The sequence below is a fragment of the Solanum lycopersicum genome, chromosome 12, assembly GCF_036512215.1.
Source record: "Solanum lycopersicum chromosome 12, SLM_r2.1".
Taxonomy (NCBI): domain Eukaryota; kingdom Viridiplantae; phylum Streptophyta; class Magnoliopsida; order Solanales; family Solanaceae; genus Solanum; species Solanum lycopersicum.
The window spans coordinates 1,406,272-1,424,636 of NC_090811.1; the positions used below are offsets into that span (position 1 = coordinate 1,406,272).

The 18,365-nt window shown below is 30.0% G+C and overlaps 2 protein-coding genes across 2 annotated transcripts; both read left to right on the top strand.

Moving 5' to 3' along the window:
- Window positions 1-4,293: 4,293 nt before the first annotated feature.
- On the top strand, window positions 4,294-6,223 carry LOC101262284 (probable sugar phosphate/phosphate translocator At4g32390). Its single transcript, XM_004251515.5, has one exon. It carries the CDS (start codon window positions 4,885-4,887, stop codon window positions 5,935-5,937), a length of 1,053 nt encoding a protein of 350 aa, XP_004251563.1. The 5' UTR covers window positions 4,294-4,884; the 3' UTR covers window positions 5,938-6,223.
- A 3,237-nt stretch (window positions 6,224-9,460) lies between these two features.
- On the top strand, window positions 9,461-17,626 carry OSC2 (oxidosqualene cyclase). The gene is made up of 19 exons (XM_004251516.5): window positions 9,461-9,497; window positions 10,823-11,023; window positions 12,170-12,355; window positions 12,429-12,518; window positions 12,894-13,091; window positions 13,547-13,631; window positions 13,805-13,971; window positions 14,154-14,342; window positions 14,440-14,553; window positions 14,744-14,863; window positions 14,932-15,054; window positions 15,166-15,264; window positions 15,452-15,508; window positions 15,626-15,672; window positions 15,769-15,912; window positions 15,990-16,167; window positions 16,532-16,612; window positions 16,850-16,933; window positions 17,303-17,626. The coding sequence occupies exons 2-19, from the start codon at window positions 10,823-10,825 to the stop codon at window positions 17,423-17,425; spliced, it is 2,286 nt and encodes a 761-aa protein (XP_004251564.2). The 5' UTR covers window positions 9,461-9,497; the 3' UTR covers window positions 17,426-17,626.
- The last annotated feature ends 739 nt before the right edge of the window (window positions 17,627-18,365 follow it).

An 18,365-nucleotide genomic window follows, 5' to 3' on the forward strand; every position in this document is an offset into this window, starting at 1 on the left:
TAAATTTGAGAGTGTAATATCTAAACGAATCTGATAGTAATGAAATTTGACTTTAGTAAAAGCTTTTAAGAATCATAGAAAAATATAACAAAATTATTTAATGAGAAGGTGAATTGCAGTATATTTATTTTTATTGAAAAACTAAAGAGAAGTAATAATTAAGTTAAATCTTATTTAATTTTTTGAGATGTATAATATGCGAGAAAAGTAATAATATTTGTTATGTTTAAGTAGCATTAAAACTTTTCTATTATAATAATAGCGTTTTAATTGTTAAATTGAATTATTATTATTATAAAAATAGATATTATGTAACATAATATGAGTGATTACTTTAAACAAAAAGGAATGGTGCCTTCATTTATGATTTTTGACTTTTATTCAGCTCTCTCTTCTTCATTTTTGTAACACAAATTATTCAATGCACAATTAAAATGACACCAATTAAAGGTCATAAAAACATAGCTAATTTCTTTGGTTGTTGGGATTGCCAACACCTTTTTAGACTTTATTTATAAAATATGATATGAAACATATTAGTATTATTAATTTTAGTATTTATTAAATATTTCTTCATGTCTTAATTAATGTTTGGTATAAATAAAAAATTATCTCTTATATTTATAATTTTAAAAAGGCATAATACATATATTTGTTCTTAAATTTAATTTCAAATTTTAAGTATGATCTCAAATTTTCACAGTGCATAAATAGACACTTTAACTATTCTATTTTTTATAAATACTCACACGAATTCTACATAGCAAAACGCGTGTTATGCACGTTTTCTGCTCGAGTTATGACTATTATTGAGGCTCACAACGGTTAAAAAAATAGAAATGACAAATATATCCTTAATGAATCCCTTTTTAGATATATCTTTATATTTCCAAATCAAAATCTAATTTCTCTTTCATCCTCTTTCAAATCAAGATTTTTTTCCCTCTCTTTAAAACGATTTGTGCTCATATTTTGTGCAAATGGCTTCTAATTTTTTTTTGTCATTGTGGAAAAAGAGTTATAATAAAGATTTCTTGGTCTGCAAACAATCCAGGTCGTTGGTTTCTTGAATGTGAAGATAGTCGGATTCCATTTAAAACATATTTTTTGTTTAAATTTTAGTTCTCAAGATTTAATTTTGATAGTGAATTTGTTCTCTTAAAGCAGGTTGGATGCAAATTTTTTAGGTGCTGTGAACTTGATTATACTGAACACGCTAAAATTGCTAGTTCGAAATTACAAAAGAGAATAAAAAACATGATGAAGAAAAGGAAAAAATTAGGAGGAACAAGTAAAATTAAAAAATAACAATTTATTTTTTTAAAAATAACAATTTGTTTTTAATATAATAAACAAGTAAAATTACACATATAAAGTAATATAAAAGAAAATGCAAAGGTTGCCAATGAAGCCCAACAAATTGTTCACTAACATATACTCCTATTTTTATTTATTTCTATTTTTATTTAACATATTTATTAAGAAAATTATAATTAACATAATAAATTTATTATTTTACTTCTATTAATTAATATAACTTCAAAATCAATTCACTCATTAACGTTTTTCTATGTTTTAAAAAGATATTAACTCTCTAAATAAATTGAAGGTAATATGTAAAAACATATACTATTATTTATTTTTTTGATTTGTAAAAAAGGGACAAGTAGAAAGGAACATATGAAGTATGAATATAATCGATATAAGTTATTCTGAAATAACTAAAAGAAATTATCATTACATCAACCATATAAATAAATCTTATAATTTTCAATTTAAATTTAAATAAATATAATATAAATATAAAATATGGAACGAAAAAAAAGTTACACTTATTAGCTTTTTTGCTTCAAGTAACGTTATGCATGTGGAATTACACGTTAAATTCACTTCCTCCAAAGTTTCTCAAATTACTCAAAGTGCAACTAATAACTAGCTAAGTGTACTCTTTCTAAATAATAATATATTTTTTAATTATTATTTAGCTAATTATCTTTGTTTTATTATTTCTGTATTTTATTTATAAGTTATATAGCTTATAAATCTGAATTTGTCATTCTATTGTTGTTTGGATAATTAACTCTTTACAGAATTATATTTATCCAATTTTTAAAAAATAAAGACAAATTTTAAGCAAACGAAAAGAAAAACTTTATAAATTATACTAAATATTCATAAATTCGATTTATTCAGATTTTGATCGATAAAAAAAAGTATAGCTCTTTATCAAAAGGATGTGTTTTAAATATATACATATTACATACCAATTAATATCTCGTATTCCAAGTATTCACTTTGCTTATATTGTAATTTTTCTTACAATTATTATAGCAACATATTATATCTATATTATGACTTATGAGCACTTTTCTTCCTCTTGCAAACTAATACTAATAGAATAAACAATTTTTTTCATTTGATATCCAAAATCTTTATTAAAATTTGGATTTATGGTGAAAATTTTACATTGTTATATATTTGGTCGATAATTATTGGGTGGAGTTGTAAGTACTTTTTCATTTCTTATCATAGATCTCCAGATTGAAATCTTCATTCGAGTTATAAGTAATGATTCATTCCTTAATTAGCATAGCTCTCAAGATCGAAGTCGAAGTCTGCTAGATATAGCATCGACCCAATGTGAAATTATTCGACGTAAATTTTGTTTTTTTAACCACTCCCTAGGATGACTCCCACCCTTACTACTTGATTTTGTGACTCGAACGTTAACCCATAACCTCAAGTTTGGAGATGAATGTCGTATTTACTATTTGAACAACTCTCTCACGTTGATTTGAATTTATGTTAGATGCTCCTAGCATAATTTGTTTTCTCTGAAATTCTTTTCATCCTAGAAAATGCAAAACCTTTTTATTTTATGTATTAATCTAAAATTTGATTATCACTTTGATTTTTATTAAATCGACAAAATTGCAATACAAAAGGAGATTATGTGGAACATAAGTCTATACTATTTAAGTCGAATTTCAAAGGTTTTTCTTTTTTTAACAAAAATACAACATGTGTATTTATTTTGCCAAACTTTTATTATTAGTTTAATTATTTTGTGAGATTGACAAAAAATAAACTTTCTCACTTTACTATTGTTAACTTTTAATGAGTTTGTATTATCAAAAAATAAATATTTCACCTTTTCTTTAAGTAATAATTCATCTATTCTTTCCATTTGAAACTATACCCATAAACATAAATGATAAATAGAAAAAAAACACAAAATAAAAATAATAAATAGTTCGATTTCAAATTCAACGATTTATTAACTTACAGATTAAATATTACACAATTCAATCCGTCTCCACAAACTTTTCAGTTGTTTTGTTATAAATAAAAACTTTTTTAGTAAAAATAATTTTTTGTTTATTAAAATTTCTTTGAATCGATTGGCGAAAAAGTCAAAATTGTTAGTTGTCCATGCCAAACTTGGAAATATGATTGTTATACAAGTACTCCTAGTATGAGAATTAGGATTTAAATTTGTAAGTTAGTGGTCCATATAATTATTAATTGCATTCATAAATTCTTTAAAGTAATGAGTGCAAACATTGTACTATAATAAAGACATATTTCTTTTTAGAAAATTATTAATCCATGCATTAATTCAAGTCTAAAGTGGCCACACATTATAAAATTAGTTTCAAAATTTGTCACTAATCTATGCTAAATCATACAGAATTAACATAATTTCATAATAATATATCGCTAAATAGAATTAGCTATGAAATAAAATTGATGTCTCTATTGACGTAAGTTTTAAGAAAGTAGTAAAATATAATTTGTGCGTTGCGATTTTTTTTAAGGTCAGCAAATATTTCCAATCATTTTAAGTGCTAGAAAATAAAAATTAAAACTTACTAAATTGAAGGACAAAAATTAAAAACTACCTCAAAATAGGGGTATACATGCACGTGAATGATCCGTTAAAGCACTTTTTCAAAATGGAAATTCAACTCCAAATTGAATTTAACTAAAAAACTTGAATACGCCATCAAATTTTTAAATAAAAAACTTCATATATATAATCTGTTTATATCATTTTTATTTGAGAAAAAAAATTATTTATGCCATTTTTATTTGAAAAAAAACTTATTTATGCTATTATTTATTGGCCGAAACAAAGACCAGCCAAACTTTTAATAAATAAAATAAATATATCATTTTTCAAAGTTTGATGAGATATTTAAACTTTTTCTATTTTCTAAAGAAGACTTAATTAACAACATAGTCTGATCTTAATTGACCATATGTAAAAAAAATAATTTTACAAAATCAAAACTATTTTGAGTTATCAAATAATGATATCGATAAACATTTTAACCAAACAAAAAAATAACATAAGTGAGTCTTCTCCTAGAACTTCATGTTTTAAATTTATAAGCCAACACTAATTTTGAATATAAGCAAAAAATTATTTTTTCTTCTCAAATTATATAATCACTTTGACTTTTTCTATTAAAAGTCTTATTTTCTTTTTGAGACAAAATAATAATCCTAGCCATTTAATCAATTTGACCCAAAAAATAAATTTGGTTTTCTCAACCAAATATACTATTACAATATTACCCCTAAAACATATTAAATCCAAAATAAAATTAATTAATTTTTTTTTAGTATATAGTATTAATATAATGAAGATTTAAATTAATTACCAAGTCAAAGAACAAAATGAGATTCAGTTTCACCTCCCTTAACAATCTTACACATAAGCATATAAACTCTCTCCACTCTTTTCTTGTTTGTCCTGTAACGCCTCCTCTTTCTCCTCCTAAAATTCTCTCTTTTTTCCCCAAATTCCCTTTCATTGATCCAAAAAGAATTGTGGGTGTTTCTTGATTTTGCTTGATTTTGAGTTATTGAGTTGAAAAAATGGGAAAAGGTGGAAACTTGAGTGAAGGGGTTGTGAAAAAAATCTTGCTTTCATACACTTATGTTGCAATTTGGATCTTCCTATCTTTTACTGTGATTGTGTACAACAAGTATATCTTGGATCGTAAGTTGTACAATTGGCCTTACCCAATTTCACTAACAATTATTCATATGGCTTTTTGTTCTTCATTGGCTTATCTTCTTGTTCGTGTGTTTAAACTTGTTGAGCCTGTGACAATGACAATGGATCTTTATTGCAAATCTGTGGTACCCATTGGTTTACTTTATGCGTTTTCACTGTGGTTGTCGAATTCTGCTTATATTTATCTGTCTGTATCGTTTATTCAAATGCTTAAAGCTTTGATGCCTGTTGCTGTGTATTCAATTGGGGTTCTGTTTAAGAAAGATACTTTTAAATCTGATACAATGGGGAATATGGTGTCGATTTCGATTGGGGTTGCGATTGCTGCTTATGGAGAAGCTAAATTTGATACATGGGGTGTGATGTTACAGTTAGGTGCTGTAGCTTTTGAGGCTACAAGATTGGTTATGATTCAGATTCTGTTGACATCAAAGGGTATTACGTTTAATCCGATTACTTCGTTGTATTACGTTGCGCCTTGCTGTTTGGTTTTCTTGTTCATTCCATGGATTTTTGTGGAATATCCATTGTTGAAGGATACATCTAGTTTCCATTTTGATTGGGTCATCTTTGGTACTAATTCTTTCTGCGCGTTTGCTCTGAATCTTGCTGTGTTTTTGCTTGTGGGAAAGACATCTGCTTTGACTATGAATGTTGCTGGCGTGGTTAAGGATTGGTTGTTAATTGCCTTTTCCTGGTCCGTGATTAAGGATACTGTCACTCCTGTCAATTTGGTTGGATATGGATTGGCTTTCTTAGGTGTGGCGTATTACAACCACGCCAAATTGCAGGCTCTTAAGGCGAATGAAGCACAGAAGAAGGCTTCACAGGCTGCTGATGAGGAGGCTGGAAGATTGTTGGAGGAAAGAGAAGGGGAGAATGGTGCTAAGAAGAATGAGTCTCAGGGTTGAGTTGTTTCTTCGTTTACTTCGTATTATCCATAGGTAGAATGACATTGAGAGATGAAACCTGAAGATCAGATTATAACGTCCTTGTGCGGATGATTTAGCTTCTGTTTTTTTAGGTATAAATCATTTACATTATCTGTTTTGAGGATCTTATAATAGTTTTATTGCTCGTATTACCTTACCAGATCGTGCATGTACTTGAGCATGACTCGAGGCAATTTATGTTTATTTTGACAGAACAGTAATACTAGAAGAGCTTTTACTAATGAAAGTAACTGATGCAGCTAAATATGTCTTTGTTTCCCTTTTCTTGAAATACTTCATTTGTCTTTAACATCATTGCCTTTAAAGCTTTCCCTTTGAAGTGTTCAACATGTTGAAGTATCGATAGACATAGATGAACCGATGATGTTGGTTGTCTTCGACATGTTCAAATAGTTGACCTGAAATTTGGTAAGATCCAGTCTTGTTGATGTTACTATATTGAATAAACCATATTGTTGTACGACAGATCGATAGATGACATGGTTTTCTTTGGTGTTTTCTTTGAGTCAGAACGTATCTATAAGGTAGTTTGGTAGGTGACATAATTCATATGAGTACAACATGATGCTTTCTGTAGTTCACTTAGCTTGGCCATCCTTTAGAAAGGATGCTTGGTTACTCTTTCGCGCTGTTTGTTTAGCTTGAATACGAGTTAATGCTGCCAATTTTTCCGAGTTTGATAGAAATGTTTGTCGATTTTTTCTCCGAAAGTCTGCCTCCTTGGTTGATTATAGAATAGGCTTGAATTTCTGGACTTAGAAGCAACTCTTTCAGGATGAAGTGATGAGGAATGGAAGTATATGCTTTTCTAAGTAATGTTAGTATTGTGTAGGATATTGATTGCAGATGGGAGATAAAGGAACTAGAGCTACTAATAAGTCATTGTAAACTACCAATAACAACATACTCGGTGTAATCACACAAGTAGGGTATGAGAAAGATAGGATATTCGCAAACCTTACTTTTACCTTTGTGGGTTAAAGAGACTGTTTCCGATAGACGTTCGGCTCAGAAACAGGATTATAAGAAAAATAAGACAAGCCAATGGAGCAACAAATAGTAATAAACAATAAAGAACAAAGGAACTATGTTATTCCCAAATAATATCATATCATATTATGCTGAAAGTGGGAAGCTCCGAACTTAAAAGTTGAATTACTATTTTCTCCCATGCTAAATTATAATCTAATTAAAAAGTAAATTTAATTTAATATTAAATTTTATTTATATAATGTAGAATTAAAAATCCAACCCTTTGATTTCTTAGTTTAGTATATCGTTGCAAATTCCCTAAGTTTTTTCTTAATTAATGCAAATTTTATTCACCTATAAAAAGACCTTTTCTTTCTTACTCCAATGTTTTTGAATATCTAACTTTAAAATTGAATTACCATTTAATTTGTCTCTACATATTTATTAGCTAAAAATGTTATAAACCTAACTAAACTAAATAGAATAAGAAAACACATATTCAATTACTTCTTGAAGACAAGAAATTAAAGTAGATACATGTAAAATATTTATTTTAATATTATTTGACTTTTCAAAATTTTATGTGACTTTTCATATACTACAATTTTTATCCTATAAATTTAACTCTTCCCGAAAAATGTCTTATGTGGTACTCCTACAATCCTTATATGTAGGACCTCTAAATTGGTGAAATAATGTCATAATTTGTGAGATCTCCCTTATGCAGTCATGAGGAAAGATAATAATTCAATTATTGAAACATGGTCTTTATTTCTACTTATATAGTTGAATTGTTGCTTTGTTTATAACTTGCTTTTAGTTTAGAATTTCTTTTTGTGTTAAAAAACAAATTGATTGTTACATTAGATTTTGTTATAATTTTCATTATCAAGACAATATCGAAAAGGAATAATTAATTGTCTTGCTTATGTGTTTCTTTTTTATTCTTTGTATTTGTACATCACCTTTAAGAATGGATTTGATAGAATGGTTACTCTTTCTTTTTATTATTTAAAGTTTAAATATATAGCATTAGATTAATGGTAGATTCGATTAACATATCATCTTTGAATTTCACTGAGGCGATTGCATTACCTAATGGCCTTGAGCTTGTCCAGCAATTATCAGTGTCATCATTTCTCCTCCATTGTTCATTTTTTCCACTGATGATAAAAAATAGGAGGGAATATCTGAAAAAGTCTTTAGCGAGGAGCCCATTCCTCTCGTTCTTACAGAAAACATAAGACAAAACAAATCATGAGAATATAATGGAGCCCATCCCTCTCGTTCTTACAGAAGACGTAAGGGGGAACACGAGGATACAAAGCAAAGCAACAATAGATAGTAATAACCAATATTGAAGGTTTAAAAAACAATATGATTGCTAAGTAATATTAATACAAAGGAGAAACAAAGAGGAGGTTAGCTCTCTGCCTCTTTACACATGAAGTGCGATAACAGTTGACTACTTACTACTCTTCAATCATAATCATCGTCTACTGTATTTTTTTATATAGGGTAATATCCTCGATAAGTTGAGGTTGTGATGTGATGTAATGTGTCCCTTTTGATCACCTCCCATTCATATTTTTCTTTAACCTAATTCAACCCTTTTGTAACTTCTATTATAGCAAAATTTAGAAAGACTTTATCCACAATGAAAGATTTGAAATTTTTTAAAATTGAGACACAATGTTTATTATTTACAACCATAGGTAGCAGAAAATTTGTGGTAGACACAGTTCACAAAAGTCAAATTATATTGGTTTATAATTGATCAGGATATTTTAGATTGTGTTTACCTAATTATTCTGTACGTGTTTTAGAAAATAAACTTTAGGTCACAACTAAACTAGTTCATACCGTGAATTTTTTTTAAGATTATATGATGATACGAATAGACGATATATCATTTCCTCAACCAATTATATTTATTATAAACTAATCACGTTATATATAGAGTGGGGTAATGCCAATGTTGAGCACTAACCCAAAATATTAATAAAATTTTTAACTTCGTTATTAATAATACAGTTAAAGCTTCACTGTAGATTTTTTTTTAAAAAAATTAGAATTTGACACAAACGTGAGTAGTTTCGATCAAATGAGAATTTATGTCTAAAATTTGAGGCGATTTAAAAGAGATTTTAAGTCGGTCACAATTAATTGGTTAATGTTTATTTTATGTATAGTCAAATTATCGATTTCAATTTTTCATATATAATTAAATTATATTCGGCCTTTTAAAGTGTATTATAATATATAAATAATTTATGTTTTTATGATATTTAATTATTTTTTTACATATGAATAAAAATATGACTATTTATATTATAGATTAATTACTTTATTCTATATCTAATAAGGCTAACACATTAATACCTAAGGTCAGCAATGACCCAAAATATTAATAATACAGTTGAACTCCTAACTGTAGGCTATTTTTTTTTCTATATATATAAGAGAGTATTAAAAGTTGAGCATATTACTTTTTTTTTTCTTCAAATTCCATTATAAATTTCTTCTTTTTCAGTCTACCAAACTTGGTGAGTTTTCTCTATCTCTCTATGCGTGTTAATTTTTTAATTAAAAAAATAATAATACTTTTGTGATCACTTTTATCTTTTCTTTGCATGAAATTTTGTTGAAATCTTTAGAGCATCTATCACGTCATCCTATTGATAAAAAAAGTGAGAAATATGAAAAATAATTTCAATCTACATGTAGGATAAAATTTAATAATTTTAACTCAAAATTTGTATTTGTATTAAAAAGAATCTGTTACTTTTTCTATTTTAATTGTTAAAATTTAATCATAATCTTTTTTTCATATACCTTAAATATTCAATCATGTAATTTATAATATCGTTTACGTAGTTTTTAAATATATAAGTTTAATTTTAAAAAAAACATAAAAATTTTATATTTTAAATATTGCTTAAATTTAAATTGTTTGACTCTTAAAATTTAATATATATATATATATATATTAAGATAGAAGAGTAATATTTGTGAATAATTTATTAAGAACACAATAAGTAGAAGAAAAGAAAGTGATGTGAAATTTATAAACTAAAAAGGGAGAATCCATCGGCGATCATCTAAATTTGACATAATTTTTTACTTAGATATTTTAACTAAATTTTGTTTATTTTAGACATTGCGTGTCATGTATAACTGTGTCATTTTGATACTTTTTCGATAATCTGCCAAATTTTTAGATGTATATAATAACGTGTCAAAATGACGAATTAAATAAAGACATGTGACATATATAAAAAAAATTAATTATTAAATGATGAATTTTGAGTATGAAAAAAACTAACAAATGACTCATTGACATGTGGAATTTCATTAACCAAATAATTAAAAAAAACACTTTTCATAAAAAGAAAATTATATGCACACCCCCACCCCCTGCCCCTTCCTCATCAAATGTGTCAAAAGAAGTATTTTTTTTGTCATTTTATGAATGTTGTGAGATAAGAACGTTTTTATTCTAATAAATCGATATTTGAATGCTTGATTTGATGAGTGTGATAATGTATTTGCTTGATCTTTTTCGGGTTTTTTTCTCCTTTTTCGCTGGATTTTTGGGTCAATGCAAGTAAAAAACTGTTGCTTTAGTACATAAATACGGAGTCTCAATCTTTCTACTAAAACTTATATAGCTTATCTATTTGAGGACATACACGAGGTGTTTAAAATGAACGAAACTTAGTTAAGGTGTCTAAGTAAAAATTAGTGCCAACTTTAGAAGGTCACCGATGGGTTTGGCCTAAAAAATTACGACCTTTGTCTATATATCTATATATTACATAATCTTGGATGAAAAATGCTCAACTGATCATCGATCTTTTAACTTAACAAGATGTGGAAGTTGAAGATTGCAAAAGGACAAGATGATCGATACTTGTATAGTACAAATAACTATATTGGACGACAAATATGGGAGTTCGATCCAAATGCTGGAACAATAGAAGAACAAGCCAAAATCGAAGAGGCACGTCAACATTATTGGAACAATCGTTACAAAGTTAAGCCTAATAGTGATCTTCTTTGGAGAATGCAGGTCAGTAACTATAAGGGTCGTCTCGATCATAAGGTCACAAATTTTCGATCATTTTTGGTTGATGTTTTGTCATGTGTAGGCTATAAAGTTTGGGACAAATATTTGATTTTTTAAAAATGATTTGTATCTATAAATTATAAAAATTATTAAAAACACCTATAAATTTGTATTATGAAATAAATTGATTTAAACGTAGTCGAGACGTTGATTGAGTGTCTTATGTATGTTATAGCTTTAACTGAGTGGAAAGTTAAAATATACGCCTAAATTATTTCAAAGTCTAATTTTTCGAATTCTATATCTAACTTATATACATTTATATTAGAAAAATGAATGTTATAACTTTTTCTTATTGAGATATTGCCCTTATACATATTAAAAGAAATATAACCAATTCTTTGATACAACAAAGTCCTTGTAAGAAGCACAAGTGTCTTAAATAAATATTTTGAAGAATGTCAAAGTGTCAAGAGGCATAGAACAGGTTGTGTGTCCAAAGATTTTCGTATGCTATAGTCCATGGATTTTTGATGATTCAAAATTTTGCCGTGTTTTTTATCTAAATTTTTCATGGACGTTCGTTAGGACCTTAGTAATAGAGCTAGTGGTCTCGACGAGCAAATCGACCCACTTTCAAGTTCAAACGAGCCCCAAAGCAGGTAAACCCCCATTTTGTCGATTTCGTGTGTTATAGTTAATGAATTTTTGGTGATTCGAAATTTCATCGTGTTTTTCTTTAAAATTTTCATGGACGTCCGTTAAGACCTTAGTAATAGAGTTAGTTGGTCCCGACGGGCAAATCGGCCCATTTTCAAATTCAAACGACAAGGTTGAGTTGAACAAACTCAAGGACTTTGTGGAGTTTCTGATCTATTTCATCAGATTTGCACACTTACATTGACAGAAAATCAAAACACGATCAGGAGGTTTGAGAGAGTTTTTGATATTAACTTGGAGAGTGGTGCGAGTTGAGTGAAAAGTTGTAAGATTGTATAACAAGAGTCTTTATTTACAATGGAGTGTTGTGAGTAGGTTTCGTTTAACAAATTTGAAGTACTTAAACAACTATAGAAGACTTAAACCTTGGTGTTTTGGTTTGGATAACTAGAAATTAGAGTTTATAATTACGCAGTGATATTTGTGCAGTTTTTGAGAGAGAAGAATTTCAAACAGAGAATTGGAGCAGTAAAAGTAGAAGAAGGAGAAGAAATTAGCCATGAAATTGCTACAATTGCATTGCGTAGAGCTGTTCATTTCTTCTCAGCTTTACAGGCTACTGATGGACATTGGCCTGCTGAAAATGCCGGACTTCTCTTCTTTCTTCCACCTCTCGTAAGTTTTTTTTCATTTGAATTCGTAAACTTCTTTTGATAAAATGGGTGAACTAAAGCCAAAATTGTTTCAGGTTATGTGTATGTATATCACTGGGCATCTTAATACTGTATTTCCAGCTGAACATCGAAAGGAAATTCTTCGTTATATATACTGTCACCAGGTATATGATTTAATGCATCAAATTCTTGGAATTTATGTTTTAAGTTGCCAGTGTAATACATAAACGTGCTCTTTTAGTTTGGTTTTAGCTGAGCTTAGTGCGGCGAGTATGATATAAAGTTGAATAAGTATACAAACATTCTACGTGCCAATTCGCATGACATATACTCGAACTAATGTGTGGCGTTCTACATGTATTATGGCACGTAGGATGTTTGTGTCCACTTGTTTGGTTTTATACAAGTTTAAGTGTCTATTTGTACACACTCAAAGTTGGAGGGCGTATATATCAGCTGATGCCAAGTTAAAATGCATATTTCTGTATTATGTCTTAAAAAAAAAGCTCTGAGTTACTGTGGAATTCTGTATTATTCAGAATGAAGATGGCGGATGGGGGTTGCATATAGAAGGTCACAGTACAATGTTTTGTACAGCTCTGAGTTATATTTGCATGAGGATCCTTGGAGAAGGACCAGACGGTGGCGAAAGAAATGCGTGTGCTAGAGCGAGGAAATGGATTCTTGATCATGGTAGCGTTACTGCGATTCCTTCTTCGGGGAAAATATGGCTCTCGGTATGATTAATTATCCTAGTAACTTTTTTAGAAGAATATATATACTATAGTAGGATTTAAGTTATATACACTTGTAGTGTACAAAATTTTTACAGTATCAATGTGTAATGTTTATTAATCTGTTTGAGTTTGATGGATTCAACGTTTAGGTTCTTATCATTGAACACATTGCATTTTTGAATTTATAGGTTCAAAACTTAGTAGTTTGCTTAAATTCTAGGGTCAAGAACATTAGGCTTGTTGAACTTATTCGTTATTTACTACATACATTCCTCTGCAATTATGGTGGATGGTTGGTTAATTGACGTTATCATTTAGATGACTTGATTCTGCGAAAGACACTATCCTTAAGGATATTTCACCCGGTACAACTGTATCACATATTCACAAGTTCTTCCGGTATAAAACTAGGAGCCAACAATATTGCTAATAAATCTTCCTTCTTATTCGTTCAGATTCTTGGAGCTTTTGAGTGGTTAGGAACCAATCCAATTCCTCCCGAGTTTTATATTCTTCCTTCTTTTCTTCCAATGCATCCAGGTAGGCCAATTTTTTTTATTGCTTTATGCATACACATCCTAAAATTGTCAGTTCATTTTGTTGTAAATATTAATTTTGAAGATTTGCTATGCAATGTTTTCTGGTTGTTTCTATCCTCTGTTAGTGTCGATATATTGATCTTCCAAGTATTTTGACTCTTAATTTAAATGTAGCAAAAATGTGGTGTTACAGTCGAATATTTTACATGCCACTGTCTTATCTCTATGGTAAGAGATTTGTTGGTCCAATCACACCTCTCATTTTGCAATTGAGGGAAGAGTTATACGATCAACCATACAATGGAATCAACTGGAAAAGAGTACGCCATCTATGTGCAAAGGTATGACTATCGAGGGTCGTTTGATTACTGATATTAGAAAAATAATCTCGACATAAATTTTGATATAATTTCTCCCTCTAAAACTTTGTCTACGGATCAAATGAGTCCCTAGTGTTGAAGTTAGTATAGATATCATACTATTTTCTACATATGATCAAAGACAAACAAACTTGTTGCTGCAGGAGGATCTCTATTACCCTCATCCACTGGTTCAGGACTTGATGTGGGACACTCTCTACTTTTTTTACGAGCCTTTATTGACTCGTTGGCCTTTCAACAAGCTGAGAAATAAAGCTCTTGAGGTTACGATGAAACATCTTCATTATGAAGACGAGAATAGTCGATACATCACTGTTCAATGTGTCAATAAAGTACGACAACTTTTTCATTTTTGATAGATTACAAAATACCTGCATTTTCTTAACAACTTCAATCGTTTGACACTTATGTTACACATGTATGGTGTAGGTACTGTGTATGCTTGCTTGTTGGGTTGAGGATCCAAACGGCAGTTATTTCAAAAAACATCTTGCTCGGGTTCCAGATTATTTATGGGTAGCTGAAGATGGGATGAAAATGCAGGTTGGTAGATATAAATTATTTTCTATAAGCAAGGACATTATACTATTCCACAAACCACAATGATTTACGAAATAGGATCTCTTTTACACGTAATACATGTTTGTAAAATAGAAGGCTAGCTCCTTTTCCTATTGTGAAGTGATGCAAACAACTGTTACTGAAATTGCGGAGTTTTGTTGTTGAATTGCAGAATAGCGGTAGTCAATCATGGGATACTAGTTTTGCTATTCAAGCACTATTGGCCAGTGAGATGAACGATGAGATATCAGATACTCTTAGAAAAGGACACGACTTCATAAAAAAATCTCAGGTTGTATGTTAAATCATGAGCATAACTGCTTTTTCAAGATCTTATTAATGTAAGTGACTTCTCGCTAGGTAAAGGATAATCCTTCTGGTGATTTTAGAGGGATGTATCGGCATATTTCAAAAGGATCGTGGACTTTTTCAGATCAAGATTATGGATGGCAGTCATCTGATACCACTGCCGAAGCATTAAGGGTATCTAACTACTCAATGAAATAAGATTCCAACTTCTTGTAATTACTGAAAAGAAGTAAGATGATAATGCTAATAGATTTGCCTGATGACTTGTTAATTCTGTTTCACTAGTGCTGCCTTTTTTTCTCTACAATGCCATCTAAATTAGTTGGTGAGGCAATGGAACCTGCACGACTGTATGACTCGGTGAACGTTATTCTTTCCTTACAGGTAAAAAAAATGAGAAATGTACATGTTGAGTGCATTTTAATACATGACTTATATCTTACGCCGAATAGAAAATCCAATACATGACTACCTGCGTTATTAAATTCATCTTTTCTAAATTTAGTCACTCGTCATTTGGCTCATTTCTAGACTCTAGTTATATCAAATTCCATTTTAAATAAAATTGCAGAGCAAAAATGGCGGTTTAGCAGCATGGGAGCCTGCAGGGACCTCAAAGTATTTGGAGGTAAGTAAAATAATTGTTTTGGTTTGAGATTCATTTAATGGTTGTTAACAACAGTCAACTTCTTCTATAGTAATCCAAAATCTAAAAATTTAACTTTCTTGTTATGTTATATTCCAGTTGCTCAATCCTACTGAAATATTTGAGGACGTCGTCATCGAGCATGAGTAACATTTTGTCCCTAGTTTCTCCATTCCCCATAAGCCTTTTCCCCATTGTTAGGCTCCATTTCACAGCTTCACACTGATTACATGTCAATCCAGGTATGTTGAGTGCACTGGCTCATCAATACAAGCACTTGTTCATTTTAAGAAGCTATACCCTGGACACCGAACCACGGAGATCGACAATTTCATTGATAATGCTGTTAAATATATTGAAAATGTACAGAGGCCTGATGGTTCATGGTATATGATATTTCTCTTGCGAGTCCTTGAACTTTCTGCTCTATCAATGCATATGATATGATTAACTATGTCAACAGGTATGGTTTCTGGGGTGTGTGCTTTACATATGCTTCCTGGTTTGCTCTTGGAGGGCTTGCTGCAGCAGGCAAGAGTTACAGCAACTCTGCAGCTGTTCGTAAAGGCGTTGACTTTCTGCTACAAAGGCAAAGGTCTGATGGTGGTTGGGGAGAAAGCTACCATTCTTGTCCTGACAAGGTAATGTAAAAGAAACAAAAGCCACGTAAAACAACAATAACTACAGCAATGTCTCAATTTGTGCATTGTAAGGTCAGTTATATGCTATGTTTCTCCGTACTTCACTTGGTGCGCATCACATTCTCCAAAAAGTAGTGCATTTTTGGACAATCTGCAACAACACTTTTGGGGAGTCCTTGCAACATAGTAGGTTATATGAACTCTGCACATGCATCCTACTACATTTGGAATCGTTTCATTCCAATACTGAATATTTTAAGTCTTTAAGTTTTCTATTGGCATGCATATAAATTTACCGCTAAAGAAGCGTATGAAGATGACTGGAAAATATAACGATGATTTAGCTTTGTATTTGATCAAACAGGTATATAGAGAGCTTGAAACAGAACACTCGAATCTTGTACAAACTGCATGGGCATTGATGGGATTGATTCACTCTGGCCAGGTGAATTCCTTGTTACTAGTAGTAAAAGCATAATACATAAAGAAACACTCAAACTCGGTCTCAGTTGTCAAGTAAGCACTACAACTATGTGAGTGCACATCTACGCACTTCAACTCGTTTCCATTGTGTCATTTGAACACTTCAACTTATAAAATGATCATCTAGACACGTCGAGAATATATGTACCATGTCAGTGTCGGAGTGACAATGAGTCACAATACTTTCCTATTTGGACAGGCTGATAGAGATCCAAAACCCCTCCACCGTGCGGCAAGGCTTTTGATTAATTCTCAGATGGAAGATGGTGACTTCCCACAACAGGTAATTGCACTGTAATTTACAAGATAATCATAGGAGAAGATTCTTCAACTGTTAAAAGAACATGCTGTTAAGTATTGGATGAAATAGACTGGGAAAAAACGAAACAACCATAGATGATTCATTTAGTCGAATTGGTCATATTTGATTGATATTGATTAGTCGAGAAAAGCTCAAATATGTCATAGAACTTTCAGTGAAGAGTGGCGGGAATGTGGACTTTGTGTCCCAATGATGACATAAACAAAGCCCAACTATTAACCTATGGCATGACTGAGCCATTTCTGAAAGTTCGATAACATGCACTGAGCTTTTTTCGTCGATTAGTTAAATATAAAGAAGTTTTTAATCTGACTTCATAAATATGTGCAGGAAATAACTGGAGCTTTCATGAAGAATTGCATGTTGCACTATGCAACATTTAGAAATATATTTCCATTGTGGGGTTTGGCTGAATACCGCAAAAATGTTTCAGTATCATTAAAAAACAGCTAAAGATATATTACATTAGTTATATCTTAAGAAATAAATAAGGGAAAATGTACAAGTACACCCTCAATCTATGTCCGAAATTTCAGACACACTTATATTATTTTAAGGTCCTATTTTCCCCCTGAACTTATTTTATATGCAATTTTCTATCCCTTTTCGGCTTACGTGATACTAGCTTGAAAAAAAAAATCAACCATAGTTGGACCCACAAGATAGTGCCACGTAGGCCGAAAAGGGGTAGAAAATCATTAATAAAATAAGTTCAGGAGGTAATAGGATCTTAGTATAGTATAAGTGTGTCTTTGAAATTTCGGGCATAGATTGAGGGGCTACTTGTGCATTATCCCAATAAATAATGAAGTTTATTCTTTCTTGTGTTAATGTAAGTGTCATGTAACAATGTCCAAAATCATAGCCTAAACTGTTGTTAAATATTTATAATATGTGAATAATGAAAATTACAAAAAAAAAAAAGATGTTAAAAAAACGTTTTTCGAAAAATATTTTCTTTTCATAAATCAAACAATAAAATAAAAAATTCGGAAATGAGCGACCAAAAAAGCAATTTTTTAATTTATTTTTATGTTGACAAAAAAAAAAAGAACAAGAAATTGCTAAAGAAAAAACAGTTCTTTATTTGTCCACTATATTAAGAATACATTTTATTTTTCACTTTTAGCATATCAAACTTTTTTTCTTCCACATTTTTTCCTAGTTACTTATTCCAAATCATTTTTCAGGATGTATGATTATATATTCATTAATTTAAATATTGGGGTAGATATACTTATATTAAGAGGCATACAAAAATTAAAATGAACAAATAAAAACGATCAAAATAAATTACAAACATACATGGGGCCCACATTTGCGAAGTAACATGTTTTGTTGCTATATGTGTATAAGCAAGCAAGTATTGACAGAGTGCTAGGGCCTATATTCA

What these genes read in the sequence shown, in the direction of transcription:
- LOC101262284 (XM_004251515.5), top strand. Translation starts at nt 4,885, where the DNA reads ATGGGAAAAGGTGGAAACTTGAGTGAAGGGGTTGTGAAAAAAATCTTG.
- OSC2 (XM_004251516.5), top strand. Translation starts at nt 10,823, where the DNA reads ATGTGGAAGTTGAAGATTGCAAAAGGACAAGATGATCGATACTTGTAT. An exon ending in ACTTCATAAAAAAATCTCAG is followed by an intron (nt 14,864 to 14,931) that starts GTTGTATGTTAA and finishes ACTTCTCGCTAG; the next exon opens with GTAAAGGATAATCCTTCTGG. An exon ending in CAGAGGCCTGATGGTTCATG is followed by an intron (nt 15,913 to 15,989) that starts GTATATGATATT and finishes CTATGTCAACAG; the next exon opens with GTATGGTTTCTGGGGTGTGT.